Genomic DNA, 21,340 nt, shown 5'->3' with positions numbered 1-21,340 from the left:
CTCCCTGCAACTCATCTAAACTCCAGAGGTACGCGTGAGCTAGAGGAGAGACAGCACCGACTAGCCTACGCGAAGATACTCTTGAGGGCGAGAGTGGATGCTATCATCCAATATACAACCCGAACAGTCTTTAGGTGACCGCGGTGTTTGATGTTCAGGGATTAACCAATAACGTGGTGGAGTGGAGAGTATTGTGGCTTTTTTTCAGCGAGGGAACTCGTCCCTCAGTATGAAATGAAAATGAGGATGAGGAGTTGATTCGGGTAGTTAAGCACATACAAAGGTAAATATTTTAAACTCATTATCATTGCAGCTAAGTAGACTGTGAGATTAGATAAAACATGGCTGTATTGCTGGATAAAAGTACTCCAGCACTTTTACTTGTATGGGCATACTGTGTATTGGCTGATACAGTATTCACGAACTTTACCCTGGACAATGAAGTCCATTCGAGTTTCATCCACCGGCGACTGAAGAGTCAGGAGCGACGAGAGATGCAGCGGGAGATTCTGTCTATACTTGGGTTGCCGCATCGACCACGGCCGCACCTCCATGGGAAGCACAACGCCGCACCGATGTTCATGCTGGACCTTTACAATGCCATGTCCACGGAGGGAGATGAGGATGGACACCCGTATCCATTCAAGCCTGTCTTCACGACGCAAGGGCCGCCAATTGCGACTCTGCAAGACAACAACTTTCTTAACGACGCCGATATGGTTATGAGCTTTGTTAATTTAGGTAGGTCACCTGCATGTCTAGCGATGCTGTTTTAAATAACTAACGCCGTTACTTTTGACTGAACTGACAAAAATACAAAAAAGTGTATTTATGGCGTGCGTAAGTATTGTGTCTTGAAGCAGCAGTGAGGAGTTTGGATAGAATTGTAGCAATGTAAATATCCCACTGAAAATCCATGCAAAAACCTTACAAACAACAACATTAAAATTGGCAATGATAATAGTCTTACTATAACGCTAACGCATGTATTTTGGCAATGTAGGCTAGTATTGGGAAAGCGATTTTACATTATATGGCGTGGTGGTCTGGCCCGGACCACAGAAATGAATAGTGTATTGGCGGTTATTTGGAACGACAGGTGTGTTTATCTGTCCTTCACATGGCCATATATCATGCGAATTAATTCGAATATTATACCAGTAGTTACATATAAACCTGCTTCAAGTAGTGGGAAATCGTTGCATAATGCCTCTTAAAATGGAAAGAGAAGTGACTTTTACGCATAGTAAAAAAAAAAAAAAGCACAATAACAATCGCTAACAGTCTATTGTGTTACCATACATCTGTGATCACAGGCAAAGCAATTTTGTGCTCTGTTTTTGTTGATTTTAGTGGCAAAGATAATTGTTTTACTAAGCCAGACATGGTTGACACTTTTCCCGAATTAGAAAAGGTTATTGAAACATCACAGGTTACTAGGAGCTTGAGATTCTTTCTCATTTCTGTGTGGTCTTGTGCCAAATAGCTCGCATATTTCATCTCCGAAATACTTTTTCCGTTGGCCTATTTAATGAGTGATTTTATTAGGCCACTTATCTGAGTACCCTAACGCAGTAACCTTGGCGTGATTCTCAGTCTCCTGCTTTGGTAAACACTTATATTTGCCCAGTATAGCAATTTAGTCCATTCCAGCAGAGTCACATTCCGTGCCGTCTCTTGTCTCTTAGACAGCTGTGTCAGTCGCCAGTTTTCAGGTGTTCGGTCTTTGTAAGAATGACACTTGCAGTCTCCCCGAACTCTTTCTTATCTACGCAAGAAACCTCCGTTAAAGGGCGGATAAAATTACCCTATCTTAGTGAGTCTGAAGTCCACAGTTGTTTTAAATCACTTGTAGTTGGCAAGTGAGCGTTTCTTAACCATCTGTCTTATCTTATCCACTGCTATTTTTGGATGTCTTAGACTAAATAAACACCATCATCACCTGTCATATCATATGCTTTAACAACTTTAAATGAAAACATTGCTCTGCAGTGTGTGATATCTCAGCTTGACAAATATGTGGTATAAAGGTTGTCTGTAGCACAACTGACAAGAGAATAAGGTTTATTTGACCTGTAAGAGGTAACATTGATGTGGGAAGTTAAGCCAAAAAAGTCAAGACATCTGAATGATAGGGCAGACCAAAAGATGACTTCAGAGCTGCAGCTGATTAATCCTGGAAAGATGATTGTTGGTGTGTTTTGGCAACTGAAAGGGAGGTGACAGCGTTTCCTATTCTGAAATGTGTAATTACTGAGGCAACTGCTGCATTGTGCCTATTTTGAACATTCACTGACACAGATGGATTTGACCACAACGGCTCACAAAGTCAAGGGCCTCTCTTCTCTCCCAGGCCAGTGCACTTTGTGCAGAGAAAGAGAGAAAGATTCTGAGGTCGGTGAAATAAGGCATATGATACCAATGTTTTCGTTCCTCTCAAATCTGTGACCCATAAGCCTGACAGTCAATCATAACAAAGATGTTTCATATCAGTTAGAGACAAAAATTTAAAACAGACTGAAGAACACTCAGAACAGAGACTTAGGGAGACCATCAAGTGCTTTCAAGGCCCCTTTTAGCTTCTTAACTCCATAATAATATTTATGTAATTTGGTCACTTTTCTATGTTTGATAAGCCTAAGCCAAGCTTACTGCTAACACCATGGTTCTCTCAGTAAAGGTCCACTCCAACAGGCCCCATGCTCCCTCATATTCTCAACATATCAAATTATCCATGTCACACGCCAGACTTAAATGGACGTTTGTCTTTGTGATGTCACAGCCAGCTGTAGCGTGTTCCCCCAAAGAGAATGGAAGCTTTGTGGCGCTCCTGTTTGAAACTCGTGATGCGATCTGATCTGAGGTCTCATTGAATCTGGCAGAAGACGCGCTGATTTATAAAACGCTATGGTCAAGACAGCAAAAACTCCTAATCCCAGACGGCAATGTTTATTCCTCCGATTATCTTATTCATTGGTTTTTTGGGGTCTAATTTGAGATCTCTGTTCTGAAATTACAGGCTGGGACGTTTGTCATTTATTTTAATCACACAATTATAGAGTGGATTTTTTTCTCTCTCTCAGCAGCTTCATGAATGGTATGTGGAAAGTGTGTGTGTGTGTGTGTGTGTGTGTGTGTGTGTCTGTTATGCTCCACAGCTGCCTCTTTTTTTCTGAATGAATCTGGGTGGCATTCCCTCTTTTAAATATTATGACAACAGCTCAGTATCTGATTTCACAGATACTCCTGTTAAAAAGCTGCAGAAAGAGGGTGAGAGAGAGACGGGCCTTAAAGAGGCTTTGTTTTGCAAGACAGGAATTTTCGACAAGTGTTTCGCAAGCGAAAAAGACGAAGAGGTGAAGATGGAGTCTGAGTTTTGAGCTCCCAGAATCCAGGTTTTACCACGAGATGGTTGGGTATTATCAAAAGATCTCCCCTGACCTGACAAAAGAAAAAAACAAAGACAGTTTACGCAGCCCAGTTTATGATTAATGTTATCTGGGCTTTTGCCGGGCTGTGAATTTGCAGGCCTGTGAATTGTCATTTTATTGGTCTTTTTTTAGTGTCACACAGCAACTGTGCACTTTGTGTATTGAGCAATGAGCCTTGTGTGTCTCCGTGTCAGTTTTACTGTGCAGACGAGGGTTGAGACTGTGCTTAGTGTGGTGTTAAGAGTTCCTCTCGGAGCGGGTTTTGGTGGTGTTTTTTTTGTGTGCTGAGGGGTGGGTCTCTGTTTTTGGGACCCTTGGGCAAGGGACGCTCTGTCTCTGAGTCACCTCAGTAAAAAGCCCAGCTGTGCAAATGGCTTACGGCATACATTTAGAATGTAAACGGCACATGCAGCACGCTAACACGCGCTGCCACTGAGGGCGTGCACCCAGCGCTCCAGGGTGCAAGAACAGCCTCTCTTGGACAACTTCTACACTTTTTGGAAAGATCTACAGCAGACCTACAAAGACAAAGAACATGCTGAGTAGCAAATCTCTCTCTCTCTCTCTCTCTCTCTCCATATCTGGTTTAGCTGGCACTCTGAAAAATATTGATTTGTGGTTGACAGCAGCTGATGGGATGTGTTCTCAACGAGCGAGCCGGTTTTACATTGAAGTTTTTTCTATTTCTAGCTAACAAAAAAGCTGCTGTTTTTTGTCAAACAAATAATTCAGCTACCCATACACATGAATTAGGCGTGTCTGTTATGTTTTATGACACCTTAGGTCATTAGAGTTCACTGCAGTATTAGTTATTGTTTAGCTTTTGTGATATTTGCTCCCCCAAGCACGCACACACTAACTCACACTCACTCACACCCGCTCTTCAGCCGAGCGTGTCGGGACGGGTCTGGGAAGGGGAGAGGTCGGAAAGGGGGTGGTACAGGAATTATGGGATGAGGGTGGTGGGCATAGCAAAGTTCTTTACTCTGCCCAGAGTAACATTTAAGGACATTAAGTCACTAGCTTTTATCTGCAATGTGGCCGCCAGGCCCTGCTTGTGTGATGTGTGACATAGTATGCTTCTGTTAAATAAGGTCAAATTGATAAGGCCGTCAGGAAAGATGAAGTACAGGGAAGACAGAGTAACAAGGAGGGAAATTGAAATCCAGAGGGGAAAGAGAGAGAGAGAGAGAGAGAGAGACAGAAGGCAGTCACTAGTGAAGAGGGAAAGTGGGTCAGAACAAGAGAATCATAGCTGCTCAATTAGCTAGGCCTCCATGTTAGCTACTGTTGTGTAGTGTAGCATGACCCCCCAGGATTTAGCATACATACCTGCTATCCAGCAATGCTACTACTACATCCTACAGTAGCCACAGCGCTCACCGTTTCAGAGCTGGCTGATTTGGCTCACGGTCTTAGCTTACCCGGTCCAAGCCACTGACTCAGTAGCGGTGAGGTCACTTGTATTTCCCATACCCCCTCTCCCCCCTCCACACACACACACACACACACACACACACTTCCCAGCCCACTGCCAGCAGGTCACGCAGTGGGAGGATCTGGGAGTGAATGGATGGCGCTTGTCGGTTGGCATGCCCTGCCTCTCCTGTCGTGCCCTCACCTTTCATGGCATCAGTCAGCACATCGCAATGCAGACATTTATGAGGCTGTTTGCTGTCTGTTGTCTCCCTTCCTCCTCTGTGTTATCAAGAGTGTTAGTCACAGTTTCATCCTGTGCCCTGGTCTCATGCAATGTTTAATGGGGTTGCCTGTGTCCATTGTGTATATATAGGCAACAGAGACGGATAGGATGAAGGGAAAGAGATAGAGAGCAAGGGAATGAGAGAGAGTGAGTGAGTGAGAGAGACAGAGAGAGAGAGAGAGAGAGGGAGGTAGCAAGAGGGGGAGATGGAACAACAGCTCTTGCTTCAAGGCATTTGAGTTATTAAAGAAAACCTAATGGGTCCCGGGGTCGGTAATACTGCTGATTTGAATCAGCTGCCTTCCACTGCAGTCTCAGGGGGAAGCCATTGTAAAATAAAGCGCTGCTTTTGGCACAGCTGTGCACATGCATTATGAACAAAAATGTTTTAACTTTTTTTAATTTAAACGATTTAAAAAAAAGACGTTTCTTCATGTTGGTTGCAGTTGTGTTCCCTAATGATTTCAGCCAGATGTGGGAGAGACTGTAATAAACATAATTGGAAAACAAAATGAAACAATTGAAGCAGTCAGCCCCCCTCCTGTTTACTCTGCCAACCATTGCTCCTTTGCCTCTCCTGTGGCTCTTTCCCACTGTACATTGTATTATTTACGGAGGGAGCAAGAAATGAAACAAGACATGAAGAAAAAGGAAAGGGAGAAAGAGGTTTTCCTCCACTCCTCATGCACCTGAACCACTGCACCACAGGGCTGAGTACACACTGAGTGAGTCACGTTGCTAATTGCGGTGGATGTTGTGCAGCTATTGTGGCGCTGCGAGGCATTGTCTGCCCCCTTTCCTCTTTCCCCTGATCCCCAAAACATCTCCACAGAGAAACTTGCGGAGATACCACCAGTGGCAGCCACTGTAGTGAGACTGTTTGTAGCTTTGTGTGTTTTGTGGTCCTGTGTGTTAAGTGGCAGGTTAAGGCGAGTGGAGGTGGTGGTGGTGTGTGTGTGTGTGTGTGTGTGTGTGTGTGTATGGGGAGTGGTTGAGAGGAAGGAAAACATTGTAATTGCAAAATTTGTTTGGATTTTTATGAGGGGGGGGGGGGGTTGGCATCGAGGCAGCATTGTGTCACACACACATTGGCGCTCCAGAGTGTTTACATCATGGCTCAGTCATGGCGCTCGGAGATGTTAATCTTCGGCTGCGGTCGAGAGCTGTGCCACGGTGTCCTTACTCATGCGCCTACAGGAAAGGGGCATCATGGGTGGCTGTGATTTGGGCCGATTGCACAGCTAGTGTTGGTCATGGTGGTGATTTGAAGAGTGGTGATGATGCCAGTTGTAAATGTGTTAACTTTTTTTTTGTTTTAGTGAGTAAGTATCAGGCTGGTCATGGAACAGTTGACAGTGATAGTGGGAAGTTTGGAGATAAGTAAAGCACTATGTCATGTCACGTTGACGTCTGTTGACGCAGGCATCATCATCATGTTTGCATCACTGGTTTGTAACACATTAATTGTCCATAATCCATTCCACTTTCCTCTTACATGCCCTCAAGCAAATTGCTTCTTGTTTCTGAAGAGCTCTCCTCCTGTTTTATTTAATTTCTCTCTGTTTGCCCCCCCTCCTCTGTCTGTCTCTCCCTCTGTCTTTTTCCTCTCGTTCCTAGCCCTGTCGAAGGGCCTTCCTTACATTCCAGCCCTCAGCAGGCCGCCCCTGGGACACAGCCAGAGGTTAATACAGATGTTTCTCTACATCTGCGGGCCAAAGCAGCTGTGTGGGGAAACTTTATCTCCTCAAAGTCCACAGATCTCAGCACCCCCCCTCTCTCTACTCTTTTTCCTCTCACCCTCTCTCCTGCCCTGTTCACATCAGCCCTCCACTCTGTGCCCCCCACCCCCACCCTGCCCTGCTCTCGGAGGTCTCCCCGCTCCCTGTCCCTCCTGTTCTCACCCTACTACGCTTACATCGACCCCCTGCTCGCCCACATCCCCAGCATTTTGCCCCCCCATCTCATTAGAATCCAGTGTCCTCAACAATCCCCCCTCTACAATCCAGCCCAGAACAACCGCACTCTTCTCCCATTCTCCCTCCATGCTCTCTGCACTCTTCCTGCAGTGTGCTCCTCTGATCCCCTTGTAATGAGATTCGAGAGCCATTCCAAAGCAATCTGTTCCACTTCCATCATCTTTCCCTCATATGCTTTGCGTAATTGCCGTTGCACTGCTCTGCTCTGGGCCAGTAGTGAGGTTTTACCAGTCATTGTGGTATTCCAGTTTGCATGCTTCATTCTCCTACCAGCAGCCAAGGCAGAGTGCCAAAGGTCCTTAAGTCCAACGTCACGGAGTAAACTCCAAGCGATGAAAGCAAATTCAGGAGACATAAATGTGTGCAGAGATAAAAGGAGCCTTGTGTCATTTAGTTATCAGCATTGGAGAGAAGCGGCTCTGTTTGCATGTAACTACAAGGGCAGTTGAGCGGAGAGGAAGTGTTTGACGGCATTTGTTTCCCTTTGTTGAGTCTGATTGTTTCCCCTGGCCTTGACACTTTCAAAGCGATATCTTTCCCCTCTCCTTTTGGGTTTTTGTTTTTCATGCTCTGGAATTGCACGATCAGTACTTCACGTGCTAAAATGGGCTCCCTGGAGTCAACTCCCTCGCTTTTCTAAAGGAGAAAATAACATTCTGCAGGTCCTGTGTGCCAGAGAGGCATTTGAACCTGCCTTCTCTCATTTATGTGGAGGAAGTGAACTTAGAAGTGTTGCTAAAAAAGTCATCCTCTGGCCCCCGTGCCCCTGTGAAGTTTTGTACAGTGTACTGGGACATACATTGTAACCCACTTGTGTGAGGAGTGGGAAGAAGTCGCAGTTTGGCAGGCACCTAACTCAGGTTTACCAACACAGTCTTTCTGGGAGAGTGAGAAGTTTGAGGGGAAACAGGAGAGTTTTTTTCCCCCCAGGCACAAAAGAGAAGAATTTTGTAGAGTCAATATTGATGTAACCCTTTGCCAATTTTCAGAGTTTTATTCAAAAATATATCTAAAGAGCTTTGAAAAATGTATGAAGAAAGTGCCAGCCAAATGTAATAAACTTCATACAAACAACAGATCAAACAATGACATTAGACGACATGGATGAAGGTCTTTGGAAAAAAAAGCTGAGGAAGAGAAAACACGAGAGAAGAGCAGAGGAGAGTTTTGTCTAGACAGGGAGTCTCGTACACAGGCATTGCCTCAGGGATGGCTGGACTCCCACTGGCTCGGCGCTGTGGGTCTCTGTGCAGGTGGGCTGCTGCGGCAAGAGGCAGGTAAGAGCCCAGAGCCCAGGGAATGTTGTATCACTCTGCTGCCATGGTGATAGTAATTGTTGCCATGGCAACAGTATACACAAAGGAGCCTCAATGCAAGTTCCTGTGTTTGTACTTAGGTGTTTGTAGAGTCAAGTCAAGTCAAGTCAGATTTATTTTTAAAGCGCATTTAACATGCACATAGTGCAACCCAAAGCGCTCCACAAACAAGACACATAACAACAAAACAAAAGATGCCGGATGGAGCGGCGTAGTCGCCAGCGTACCCGTGACACCAAGACATACAAGACAGACAACAAAACAAATAAACAAATAAAAAAAAGAAAATATATTTAAAAAGGGGGAAAAGTGATGTTAAAATTAGTCCAATTATCAAACCAGCTGAAAATGTCCAAGGGCAATGATGATCCTTGAAAACTGCCCACAGAGCTGTCTTCACAACCGATGCAATGCCAACAAAGTTCTTTAGCAACTGACCAACCCGGTGAATTCACTGGCAGTCTGGAGATCACGTTAACGTTAGAAGCTGGGCCTTGTAGACTGCAGACTGGAGATGACTGGAAGCACAGTCCAAAGTACTGGGCGATCGTGTAGATCTGCAATTCGGTGGACTCATAGACTGTATAGTCTATGGGTGGACTTAACAGCGATCGTTTGTTGCTCCGTGAGATTGCAGCTCTTCACCGTTAACGTTAGTCTGCAGTTGGCAAGGCAGCTCGCAGGTCAGCAACAGCTCGGCAGCCATGGCAGATCTTTCGCAGAGTAGCTAGCCGGCGTGTGATTTTGGATAAGGCTAAGTGTATATCATTGTTTGTGTGTGTGCTCTGTGTGTGTGTGTGTGTGTGTGTGTGTGTGTGTGTATGTGTGTGTGTGTGTGCATGCATTCTATATGTATTTAATGTTTACACACGCACGTACTGATACACCATCATACACATCCACACATCCACAGTCACACATCTCTCCTCTGAGGTGGCGTAGCGTAAACTCTCCATTATGAGACAGCCCAGATGCGGGCCAGAGCAAAGGCAGCAACCCAGTGACCCGCCAGCGCATTGTTAAAATAAACACAACATCCCCCATTTAGAGCCGAACCCCCTGGGCTCTCTCTCGGGCCGCTGGGCTGCTGAGTGAGGGGGACCAGAGACCCAGCGCACCACCCAGCTGCTGGCCGGCCGGCCCATCAGCTACAGGCTGGCACTGAGTGCTGACAGACCTGCAGAGGACACCAGGTTGGGCCAGGGGGGTGGTGGTGGTTGTGGGGGCTTCAGAACCAAATGGAGAAGGATTGGAGAAATGGAGATGGAGAGAAACCAGATCCCCATACCCACACACACACACACACACACACACACACACACACAGTGTTCCTAAGTAGATCTCTGCAGTACCCCTGCTTTCCTTCAACACTCTCTGTGACCTCTCATCTCAAATGGATGGATATGAATAGATAAACATTGCCAGACATCTACAATAACATATGTGTTCGTTTATATAATCAATATCAACATATTTATTGTAACCTATGGGCTGCAGTTATATGACAGCTATCACCTCAGTAGCTCTGGTCAGACCAACATGAAGTGGCAATGAGGCAGTGCTGTAATGCCTAACAGATTTCAGGAGGGTCAGGGAGAGCCAAATCAAAGCTTGTTAAAGTTCAGCCACAACTGTACGCGTACAGGTTTTTATGACAAGAGCTGAAAAATGACGCCAATTTAGTGTGAAATATGGATTTGATGTGGCAATTTTTATTTTCAGTTTATTTGGGAAAGACTCCAGCCGCAGGCTTGGAGTGGCATTGGAATTCCACGCTGAAATTTCATTTATTTTTAAAGAGGCTGGATCTAATTAAACTAAATAAACAACAAGCTCTTAAAACAGAGGGCACACTTAATGTGTTACCATCAGTGTTGGCACACATGTTTATGTGTGTGTGTGCATGTGTGTGTGTGTGTGTCTGAGTATGTGTGAGAGAGTGGGTAGTCACACAGGTGTTTGTGTGAGTTTGTGAGTATTTCTGTTTGTGTAATGATGTATACTTAAAAGTTATGCTTGTGCATGTGGATGTGTGAGTTCATGTGTGCGGATGACTGGTGTGTGTGTGTGTGTGTGTGTGTGTGTGTTGTGAGAGGGGGATAAATTATGAAAACATTTGCGTAGACTGCGTGAAGTCTCCTGAGGCCTATAATAAGAGCTGGCTTGGCTGGGTGCAGTAGGCGGGGCCAGGGCGGCCGGCCCGACTGCTAAATTAGAGATGGCAGAATCGGAAAAGGGGACGAGAGAGAGAGCAGAGCCAGGCAGCCAGACGAGACTAACAGACATCTGGGCCCGTGGTCATAAAGCCTCTCAGCACAGAAATACTGACCCCAGTTGGGCTTTGCTCCGGCCTCCAGACTCACTCGTTAGGCTCATCAAAAAGCCCCAGACTGATTTCAGATCAGCATCGTGGCTTGAGTTACACGTCCAGTACTGTCCACAGAGAGCGAGGGGTGGGGGGGGCGTACATTAACTCACTAGAGGTCTGAGTGTTTGCTCAGATTGTATCCCACATTCAATCATCTCCACCATTCAGCGCCATGTCAATTTGACTTTCATAAGAGTCGCTCAGGCGTGTGGTGGAGCGCAGCCCGAAGCCCAAGCCTCTTTACGGCCGGAAGCCGCCCCAATGGTGGAGGAGGTAGGAGTGAAAGAGGGTGTCGGAAGGGCCAGACACGCACTGAATCTCCAAGATTAACAGCCTCGAGTGCAAACACTCAATGCCCTTACCAGCAATTACCATTTTTGTATGCACACAGCACACACACACACACACACACACACACACACACACACACAGAAAGACATAAATGAAATACAAGCACTCACACAAACACCTACACACACACACACGCACACCATACATACACACACACACACACACACAGAGAGAGAGAGAGAGACATATTTAGGGGTTGTTTTCCAGAACTTAATTGCCCTGCCATTTCTGTGCTGCCTCCTCTATGCCTCCAGAGCCAGTGAGAACTGTGAGGCGTTCAAACAATACAAATACATCACTTAGCGCTGATGTCATCATCTGTCGCCACTGGGCAGGAAGTGTTCTAACGTGGTTATCACTCTGCAGCGGGCAGTTAGCCATTACTTAGCACAGACCATAGACAAACATTGAGCAATCAGGCCCGTCTCTTCTTTTTCTGTCCGTCTTATTTTCTTTCTCTTTTTCTGTCTTTCTCTGCGGCTCTTTCAACCATCTTATTTGCTTATACATTTTTGGATGATGATTTGATGTAAGGCTGGACTATGTATGATGTTTAAATCCCATGAAGGAATTAGAAGAATCATTTTTTTAGTTTCTTTATCTGTCTTGTTCAACCATACTCCCACACACACATACACACACACACATGCACATGCATGCATACACACACACACATACTACATTCTCTCTTTCTCTCACACTCTTTCATGCACACGTGCACAAACATCATACTCGTTCTGCTCAGCCTTCTTTTTTTTCTGTTGTCTGGTGAGGGAGCAGGAGTGGGGAGAGAGTGAGGCGTGTTGTTATTTTGGTGAGCTTTGTTGCGTGCGTCCTGCTGGTGGGGGATCTGCTGGCCACACGGCGCAGGAGAGGGCTGTTTGGAGGATTCGCTGTTTGAAACTGTCGCCTTGGTAATCGGACAACTGTCACATGTCATGAGAGTCAGTGCGGCAAACAGTGTTGTGCAGCTCCAGATGGGCCTCCTCCTGCGTTCGTCTTTCTCCTCCTCTCCTCCTTTTCATTCTTACTCACCACCATTCTTTCTCCTCTTCTTCTCTTTCTTTCTCCTCTTCTCCTCCTCTCCTCCTCTCATTCTTACTCACTACCATTCTTTCTCCTCTTCTCCTCCTCTCCTCCTCTCATTCTTACTCACCACCATTCTTTCTCCTCTTCTTCTCTTTCTTTCTCCTCTTCTCCTCCTCTCCTCCTCTCATTCTTACTCACCACCATTCTTTCTCCTCTTCTTCTCTTTCTTTCTCCTCTTCTCCTCCTCTCCTCCTCTCATTCTTACTCACCACCATTCTTTCATCTCTTACTCAAATGTTTTGCCATGTGCATAGATTCACTCCAACAGAAAGCAAGGAGACTCATACATTTACAGCACATTAGTGTGTATTCATTTAGCAGACGCTTTTGTCCAAAGTGACTTACAAAATGAAGAATAACATTCAAGCTTCATGGTTAAGGAGACCTTAGATAACAATAAATGCAACCATAAATACTTCTACCAGAAGATGAAAGCACAGACGTTTACGTTTTAGCATGTAGTTGGTGGAGGTGGTGGTAGAGGTGCATGTTAGGTGTGTCGGGTTGTTACATGTGTTTGGAAAGGAGGTACTCTCGGAACAGCTGGGTTTTCAAGAGCTTCTTGAAGACAGAGAGGGACGCCTCTGCTCTGGTTCCATCAACGGGGAACAGCAAATGAGAATAGTCTGGATTGGAGAGTGTTTAGGGGCGGCACATGTGCACGCGTGTTAACACATGCAATAATGCATTTGCTTCTGTCGTGTGCTTTTTCACCTGGTGAGGGTGGCCAGAAAGCCTCCTGGTTCTCAGGAGCAAGGGGAAGGTGGGCCTCTCGGAGTCGGGGTGGGGGCAGGGGTGACGTGCCCCCCTGCGGGTGGGCGGAAGCCGGCAGGTGGGCCGAGGCGGGGCCCGCGGTGCAAACGCACAGGACAGACACATGCACTAATCTGCCGTGTCACCCCGGCCTGTTTCTCGACCCGCGCTGACGGAGGTGTTAGGGAGGTGCCTGAGATCCCGCCTCTTCTGCTCTCCCTGCCTCTGCTACTCTCTCTCTCTCTCCCCCTCCCTCTCTCATTTTCTGTCACTCCATTCTGCCGGACGTAAACCCCGCGGCTGCCCTCTATTCAACCCTGGCCTGCTACACAGACGGACCCAACATGGAGAGAGAGAAAGAAAGAAAGAGAGAGATAGAAAGAGAGGGAGGGGGAGAGATAAAAAGAGGGTAAAGGAGAGAGAGAGAGAGGTGTCACTGATGTCTGCCTGTGGCTCTGAGGCTCTGAGGTCGTCTTGAAACGCTGACAGGCCCCGGCCGGCATGCAGCTGTCGGTCAGCACCCGGTGCGGCACTACGTCATTCCCTCCCAGGCCCTGGGCTCTGTCTGGGATTGGCCAACGAGGTTTTGGACTGGGGACACGAGTGGTCAGGGAGCGGTCTCGATCCCAGCCTCGCTGTGCACTTGTGGGGAGGAAGCCCAGATGGCGTGCTGCTTTGGAGCCGGAGAGTACCTTTATTGTGGCCGATGCACGTGTGCACGATAAATCTGGAGCCAGATTGAGCGGTTTGGGTATGCGCCCTCCCACGAGGTCGCGGGCTTTGAAGATTGATTAGGCTGCCGGATATTTGGGATACAGTAGTTGTGTGGCTGGGACGTTTTCAATCAGTCTCTGTTGTCCGCGTCCGAGAATATGGCTTTGGTCATGTTCACAATGAAATGTTTTCAGCAAGGAGCACATTTGATTTCTGAACACTCACTCACACGAATAAACACACACACATAAACACACACCCAGCGACACAGGACATTATAAAATTCCGTCATACATATGCCTGTGGACAGACAGACACATACACACACAGTCAAACGTAAAACGCTTGCATGCACATGTGCTAGCAGATGTTTTATCTTTTTCTGACTGTTAATTGAAAAATCCCCACGGGGGAACCATCCTGCACATCATAGGAGCAGGTGTCTTTTTGATTGGGCCTCCATTTCCTCTTCTCTTTATAGTTATAACACACATCTGAAAGGAACTGATTCCTATTTTTTGAAGTCTGATGCGAATATGCGTATATCCGCTCCATGAAAAAAGGAACAAAGCCACATCAGGTGTGTGTGTGTGTGTGTGTGTGTGTGTGTGTGTGTGTGTGTGTGTGTGTGTGTGTGTGTGTGTGTGTGTGTGTGTGTGTGTGTGTGTGTGTGTGTGTGTGTGTGTGTGTGTGTGAGTGTGTAAAGCTGTAACCTTTACTGACCTTGTGGGCGCTGCCATGTGAGACTGGAGCATACAGAGAGTTTCTGAAATACACCACTTCTGGTGTGTACAAATGCCAGTGTGTAAGAGCCTGTGTGTTTGTATGTGTGTGTGTGTGTGTGTGTGTGTGTTTGTATGTTTGTGTGTGTGTGTCTGTGTGTGTGTGTGTGTGTGTGTGTGTGTGTCAGTGTCTTAGAGAGAGAAAGCGAGTCAGTGGTTTTGTTTTGAATTTCAATGTTTGCATGTGTGTATTGCATTTTGTGTGTATTTTAGTGTGCGCGCATACACATGTGTATATTTGCATCAAGATCTGTGTGTGTGTGTGTCTGTGTGTGTGTGTGTGTGTTTGTATCCGGGGCTGGGCCAGCAACAGAGAGGAAAAAGCAAGCAGGGTTGGAAACGGGCAGCGTTTCAGATGCCTGTGGATAGAGTTTCCCCGGCTGCCCCTTTTAATGCCCACTGCTGCTCCCCTCCCGGCGTGTCCTCTGTTTGTTTAACACAGGTAGGGCCACCACTCCGCCAGCCACTCACTTCCTCCCAGAGGAAGTCATAAATGTGCCCGCTTTCATTTAACTGCACCCTAGCCCACTTCTAATTACTGCCAGAGAAAGAGAGAGAGAGAGAGGGGGGAAAAGTTGAATGAGTAAAAGAGGGAAAGAGAAGGAGGCTATGAGAGAGAGAGACAGAAACATAAGGAATAGTGAAAGAGAGAAAGACAATGCATTTACTCGCTTGGTTCACTCATTTGCTGTGGTGACATGATAAACTAACGCTCCTCTTGTTTCAACTCGTGGTCACTCAGAAAATAAGAACGCTCAGCTTTGAACAAAGTCTTTGATTCTAATCCCATCCCTAAACCTTTGGTCAAGTTCAGAGAATTGCTCCACATGGTTGTCTAACTGTTCTTTGAGTGTTTGCGACACAATCCTGACTCTGGAAATGGGAACCAAAGATAGTGAGTCAGACTGAATCATAAACCCATCACCCAACCATGTGCTTCACAAACTTGGAAGGTGGGGGTGTTATTTAATTGGTTGTTGACGGCAAAATATCAACAACCTTTTGCGAAACCCAACTCAAAATCGTGCCCTGCATCCTTAGCCTATTTCATGATTGAGGCAAGGAATGTTTATTGTTAAGCCTTTTAAAACGTCGAGATTTATATACTTATTTGCTGGAAGTAGGCCCAATGTTTGTCAGTCTCATCTGTCGTCACCTCCTCACATGCAGCTTCGGATTAGAACGTTCAGTTTCTCTGGCTTCCTTGATTGCAAGAGAGAGTCACTAACAGACACTCTGTTTTAGAATCCTATTATTGTTGTGGGCCTTGGGTTCTCATCCCATTCAAAGAAAGCTACTCCATTTACTTCAGTCAACTCTATTTTCTTTTACCCTGCCCCTGTGTCTAATGGACTGTACGATTCCTTTGAAATATGCTGTTACATCCACGGTCAGAAGCAAATGTCCATGAGGAAAGAGGGGGAGAAGTGCAGAACATGGAAAAAAAGAACAAAGCAGAGGAAAAAAAGAGACTGGAAAGGGTTAGCTGGAGATGTGTGCAGTGTGCAGCCAGCTGTTCACAGTCCACTAGATAAAGGCCTTGGAGTGCAGAGGGGCGGACGGCAAGATTAAGGGCCTGGTGGTTCTCTTAGCGGCATGGGGTGGGAGATGGCCATCGCCGGGGCCTGTGCAGAATGCACCTGTGCTGGGCCTGGTGTGGGGGGGGCCCGAGGGCCTGAGGTGCGAGGGGGAGATGGAGGGAGGGGGGGGTGTTGGGGGGCCCAGGGGAGGGTCTGCAGGCTGATGTGTGGGGAGGTGGTGCAGGCTTCCCCATGTCATCGCCGCCTCTGCACTCTGATTCTGCCGCTTTATTTATGAGCCAACGGCGCGGCGAGGGGAGGAGAGGGAAGTCCTGCTCCAGCAATCTGCTTACCAGCTTTCAGTGTGGAGGTGCATGTGTGTGTATGTGTGTGTGTGTGTGTGTGTGTGTGTGTGTGTGTGTGTGTGTGTGTGTGTGTGTGTGTGTGTGTGTGTGTGTATGTGTGTGTGTGTGTGCGTGTGTGTGTTTAGACATGTTATGCAGTTGTACATCTTGGTGTTCATTCATACCCTTAGAGTTTGCACAATGAGTGTGTATGTGTGTGTGTAGTTGTGTTTCTGTTTTATCATCTGATGTGTCCCCTAGTAGAAGCAATTTTGCCTTACTGTGCATGCTTGTATTTTTGCTTTTCGTTGTGTGTGTGTGTGTGTGTGTATGTGTATATGTGTGTGCATGTTTGTGTGTTCATGTGTGTATTAGTGTAGCTGGCTGACTTTTTATGTCATCTACTCAATATGCACATAGTCGTGTGGTGACCTCACGCTGTGCACTTAAAGTACAAGGCCAGGAGGACTCCAAGCCAGTTGCAAGTCTGCCAGCTCAGCTGTGCACTAACAAACACACACACTCACACACACAGATGTGCACATTTGCTCACACAGTGCACACACAAACATGCACACACAAGGTCGCGAACACACAGATGCATTCATACACACACACACACACACACACACACACACACACACACACACACACACACACACACACACACACACACACACACACAGACAAACTCACACATATTCAGATACACACAAAACAGGCCCTATTCCACAATTTGTTTGGCTCCAAATCAGTTCTGGAGCTGTGTACCAGGTCTTTCCAAGAACAGGTGGGAAATTTTGGATTTAACGCTTCAGATAACCTTCCTGAAATACAGCCACAAGAGCAGGCTCGAGCAGCCGGTCCGGAACAACATACCAGAGCCGCCATAAAAGCCTGGACTCGGACCTTGGATGGGATCTCCTCGGAGTGGGAGGCGTGGAGGGCCGTCTGTCAGGAGAGCTTTTAAAGCCGTTCCAGGGGCACATGTCTGAGCGGCGAGAGCAGCGGCAAAGGCTCTGACCACGTGGTGCCCCGGCGGCCATTAAACACCGTGGAGAAATGGAAAAGCACTTACACCACCCCGGAACGCCGTGTTTGATCTTCCCTCTCGACAGACAAAGAGAGAGAGAGAGAGAGAGAGAGGGAGAGAGAGGGAGGAATGGAGGAGAGAGAGAGAGAGGAGGGAAAGAGGGGAGTCTAGTAAAAGTCAGCTGTGTCTCCTTTGATGCTGTGGGGAAATGCATGTTCCAGGATGGAGTGATGGTTCCGGGAGTGAGGGGAGAAAAGGCAGGGGGCGGGCGACAGAGAGATAAGAGGTATAGTACGATATGGTATGAGAAGGAAAGAGCTAACACGCAACATACCACTATGAAATTGAACCACTGCTAAGCAAACCTCTTAAGCAGATCCCATATTCACCCCCACTCCCCACTCCCCACCTTAATAAACTCTTAACAGGTACCATCAGCTGCTGCCCAGCCCAGCCAGCCATCAAAGACTGCAGTTGTTCCGGTCAGGAAGCAAGGGCACAGATGAATGGGCTCCAGAATTACCGTCTCACCTGTATCCAGTGCTTAGAGGGGCTATGAGGTCCGCAGGTGTTGTTCCGAGACGGGCAAACAATCACTCCCCTGGGGGCCCCTGACCGCAGAGACAGAGAGAGAGAGAGAGAGGGACAGAGGGAGAGAGAGAAGAGCTTGTCAGGGAGATAAAGTAGAGGCAGTGTCCCAGTGCAGAGGCCAGAGGCTGGTGTTCTGAAAGGTCCCATTCTACAGAGGAGAGGGAGAAGAAGGGGGGAGCACAGGCACAGGTGCTCTGGGCTTGAGATGCTGGGGAGGGTGATGGTGGGGGGGGTTGAGGGTTGAGGTTAGGATGAGTCGCAGAGCTCTACTGTGAGGGTGCTTCTCAGTGAAAGCGGTATGTAAACAATGCAAACGGTCTGGGAAGCTCCGGACAATGAGCACTGGAATGGGCCTCCTGTAATCACCAACAGAAACCCGGCCTGCACTGAAGAGTAATTAGATCCATGCTCTTTCCCTGAGTGCACACACACTTGCACGGACAGTGAGGCCATTGTGTGTGCTGCACACAGCCACAGTGTGTGTGTGTGTGTGTTTGTGTGTGTGTGTGGTGGAGAGAGAGGGACATGAGCGAATGAAGGGGAAAGGGTGGATAAAAGAAGTGAGTGAGAGAAAAAAAGAGATCTACAGCATCACAGATGGACAGGGAAAAGGAAAGAGTGAATGAGCAGAGGAGGGGAAGAAAGTCATTAGGAAAATGAGCAAAGGGGAGAGAGGGAGTTGACAATAAGACAAGTTACAGCACGGCAGAGAGCCATGGGTCTGAGTTAAGCAGTTAATGTCCATCTACTTTCTATTTACAATCTTCCGCCACTCAATCATGGTCAGTCATTCAGCGGCGTGGTGGACTGGGGGGACAGCTGGCCACTCGGTGCTCTGACTGTGCAGCGCAGGAGTGGAAGTGTCAACAAGGCGCTCTTTGTCTCTGTGTCTGTGTCCGACTGCGAGGCCTTGGCCGTGATAAAGAGCTGGCAGACGAGCCAAAGCTGCGCAGAGTTCACCGGCCACGTGATGATGATGACGAGGCCTCCGGTGCAGGCGCTCACTGGCCAATCAGCTCACCACCGAAAGACAGGAGAGAGAGAGAGAGAGTGAGAGAGAGAGAGAGTGAGGGATGAATGAGGCATGAGTGTCTGATGAGAAACAACACGGAGATTTTCCTAAAATGGCACAGCACACTGAAAAAAGGCGGAAAAAAAAGTTAAAAGTTGACTCGTATTTAGCAGACACTTATCCAAATCGACATGAACTCACAACGGCAGGTTCAGAAATCGAACCCGGGCCGACCGATTGTCCGCTGCACCACCACGCCCATAAAACCACAGGGAAAGCATCCAGAGAGGTCCAGGGAAAGAGACATCAGGGAGAAAGCAGCCCTTCATATGGCCAGCTGGGCCAATAATAGCCCTTAGAAGTGGACGGAAGGATAGGCCAGAGAGAGAGACAGGGGAGGACCTCAGCATGAGATAGAGTAGCCGGGCAGTGAGCGGAGGACTTGGGTGTGGCTGCAGGATGTGCTGCTGGCCTCTGGACCGCAGCGATGGGCTCGGCTGCAGAGGTCAGCACTCCAGAACTGACCCGCAGCACGGAATGGGGCCGTGTTTCCATGGCACCCACAGGATCACAAGATGCTGGTAGGAATCTGTCATGCTGAATTCAGTTTCAGAGCTACGGCAGCTTCGGGAAGACCAAAAATATGTTTTTGACGTGGTCAACTCAATTTAATCTGTCGAAGCCTTTCATCGAAAATGGCTTTAGTAATTCTCCTGGTACTTCCTGTGGCCTCTGTGTCATAGTCAGGGAATAACTCTCCCAGCTTGGACCTCCTGCACGACTGCATGTTTGTGGGAAGGTGAAGGCTTTTGCTCTTGAGGGCCAGTGAGCTCACGGCCCTGAAGCACCACAGGAGGCCGAGGCGTCCTGCGGAATAGAGGGCTCGGGGCAGGATATGACAAACACCGGGGGTTAAGTTAACCAAACTGGGGGTCAGGGGTCAACGGAGGGTATTAGGGGTGGCGGGGTGACGGGCATGACGGCTACCGAACGAAAGGCAAAAACAGATCCGGTCTGAAAGGACGATGGGAGATGAGACAGCAATCCCTGCTGTGTGCTGGGGAGGCAGGGAGGAATGTGTGAACTGTGCTGTGTGTACTATGGATCTGTGAGCCTGTGTGTGTGTGTGTGTGTGTGTGTGTTTGTATGGATTAAGCAAGCATTGTATTGTATTGTGTAGGTTCACGTTTCTTTGAGAAATATAACAGGATTAGGTTGTTCTGTGTGTGTGTGTGTGTGTTTGTGTATGTGATGGACACAGGGGAAGTTGCGCTGGGCCTAGGGTGCAGGCTTCACCTCATGTGGTCCAGATGAGAGACTGAGACGTCAATTCTCTCCGGTTCTCCGAGAACGAGCATAAAGCAGCTCGAGTGTGAGAGCAAGCCATAAAGCTGTCTGTGTATCCATGTCTAAATCAATTTACATTTTTCCATTTTTCATACGGTCTCTCTTGGGGGGTGTTCTCAATTTATCACGGCAAACTTCTTTATCCTTTGGAACAAGTCTGACTGTCTTTTAGTTTGTGTGTGTGTGTGTGTGTGTTCTTGCTTTGTCAGAATCACAAGAGAACTTAACAGAGTCCAACCTAAGGAATCTGTTGATGTTTTCTCATGCAGTGTCCAGCAGATGAACATAGCAGTTTGTTTGTGGTCATCCCTGTAGTGAAAGCGTGTCTGTCTTGCCTCCCCCTCAGTGGAACATGACAAAGAGTTCCTGCCCGTGCGACGGCACCACCGGGAATTCCGCTTCGACTTGTCCAGGATTCCAGAGGGGGAGGCGGTCACTGCTGCCGAGTTCCGCATCTACAAGGACTTCGTCCAGGAGCGATTTGACAACGAGACCTTCCGCATCAGCGTCTACCAGGTGCTGGAGGAACACTCAGACAGGTGAGATTCACACAGAGGCACACACACTCATGCACACACACACACACACACACACACACAAACAAGTGGAGGTACTCACACACACACACACACACACACACATTCATATGCATACACACCCATACATGCATGCACACACATACTCACACACACGCAAGCACACTCATTTGCACATTTGCCTGGAAGAATAAATGTCATTTAAATGTTACGACATATCAGATAATGTAAAGATGGACAACTTTGGCAGTGGGATGATTTGGGCTTCCAGAGAGTTGGAACTCAGGGGATGGATTCATCAGGCCTGTATTGCCTGTGAAAACGTGCACCTGTTTCTCCTTAATGTCCTTAATTGCCTTCTTGGACTGTTGATTTTGATAAAAAAAACTGTATGTTTCTGCTGCCTCCCCCATTGAATGGGCCATCTGTGCTCGTATGTAAGAATGTGAATTGAACAGAGCTGAGAACCCCACAG

General features: G+C 47.5%; 1 protein-coding gene across 2 annotated transcripts in view; it reads left to right on the top strand.

The window, feature by feature from the left end:
- The window catches only part of bmp7b (bone morphogenetic protein 7b), a 31,359-nt gene continuing 10,019 nt past the window's right edge, over nt 1–21,340 (top strand). Inside the window, exons 1-3 of one of the 2 annotated variants that reach the window (XM_048242164.1) lie at nt 1–283; nt 445–741; nt 20,676–20,868. In XM_048242164.1, coding sequence (XP_048098121.1) covers nt 495–741; nt 20,676–20,868 — 440 coding nt within the window. In that variant the 5' untranslated portion in view covers nt 1–283; nt 445–494. Of the gene's footprint in view, nt 742–20,675; nt 20,869–21,340 lie in introns of both variants that reach the window. The other variant, XM_048242163.1, reaches the window with a different exon arrangement.

The sequence above is a fragment of the Alosa alosa genome, chromosome 4, assembly GCF_017589495.1.
Source record: "Alosa alosa isolate M-15738 ecotype Scorff River chromosome 4, AALO_Geno_1.1, whole genome shotgun sequence".
Classification (NCBI taxonomy): Eukaryota; Metazoa; Chordata; class Actinopteri; order Clupeiformes; family Clupeidae; genus Alosa; species Alosa alosa.
This window is presented reverse-complemented; position numbering and strand designations above follow the sequence as displayed.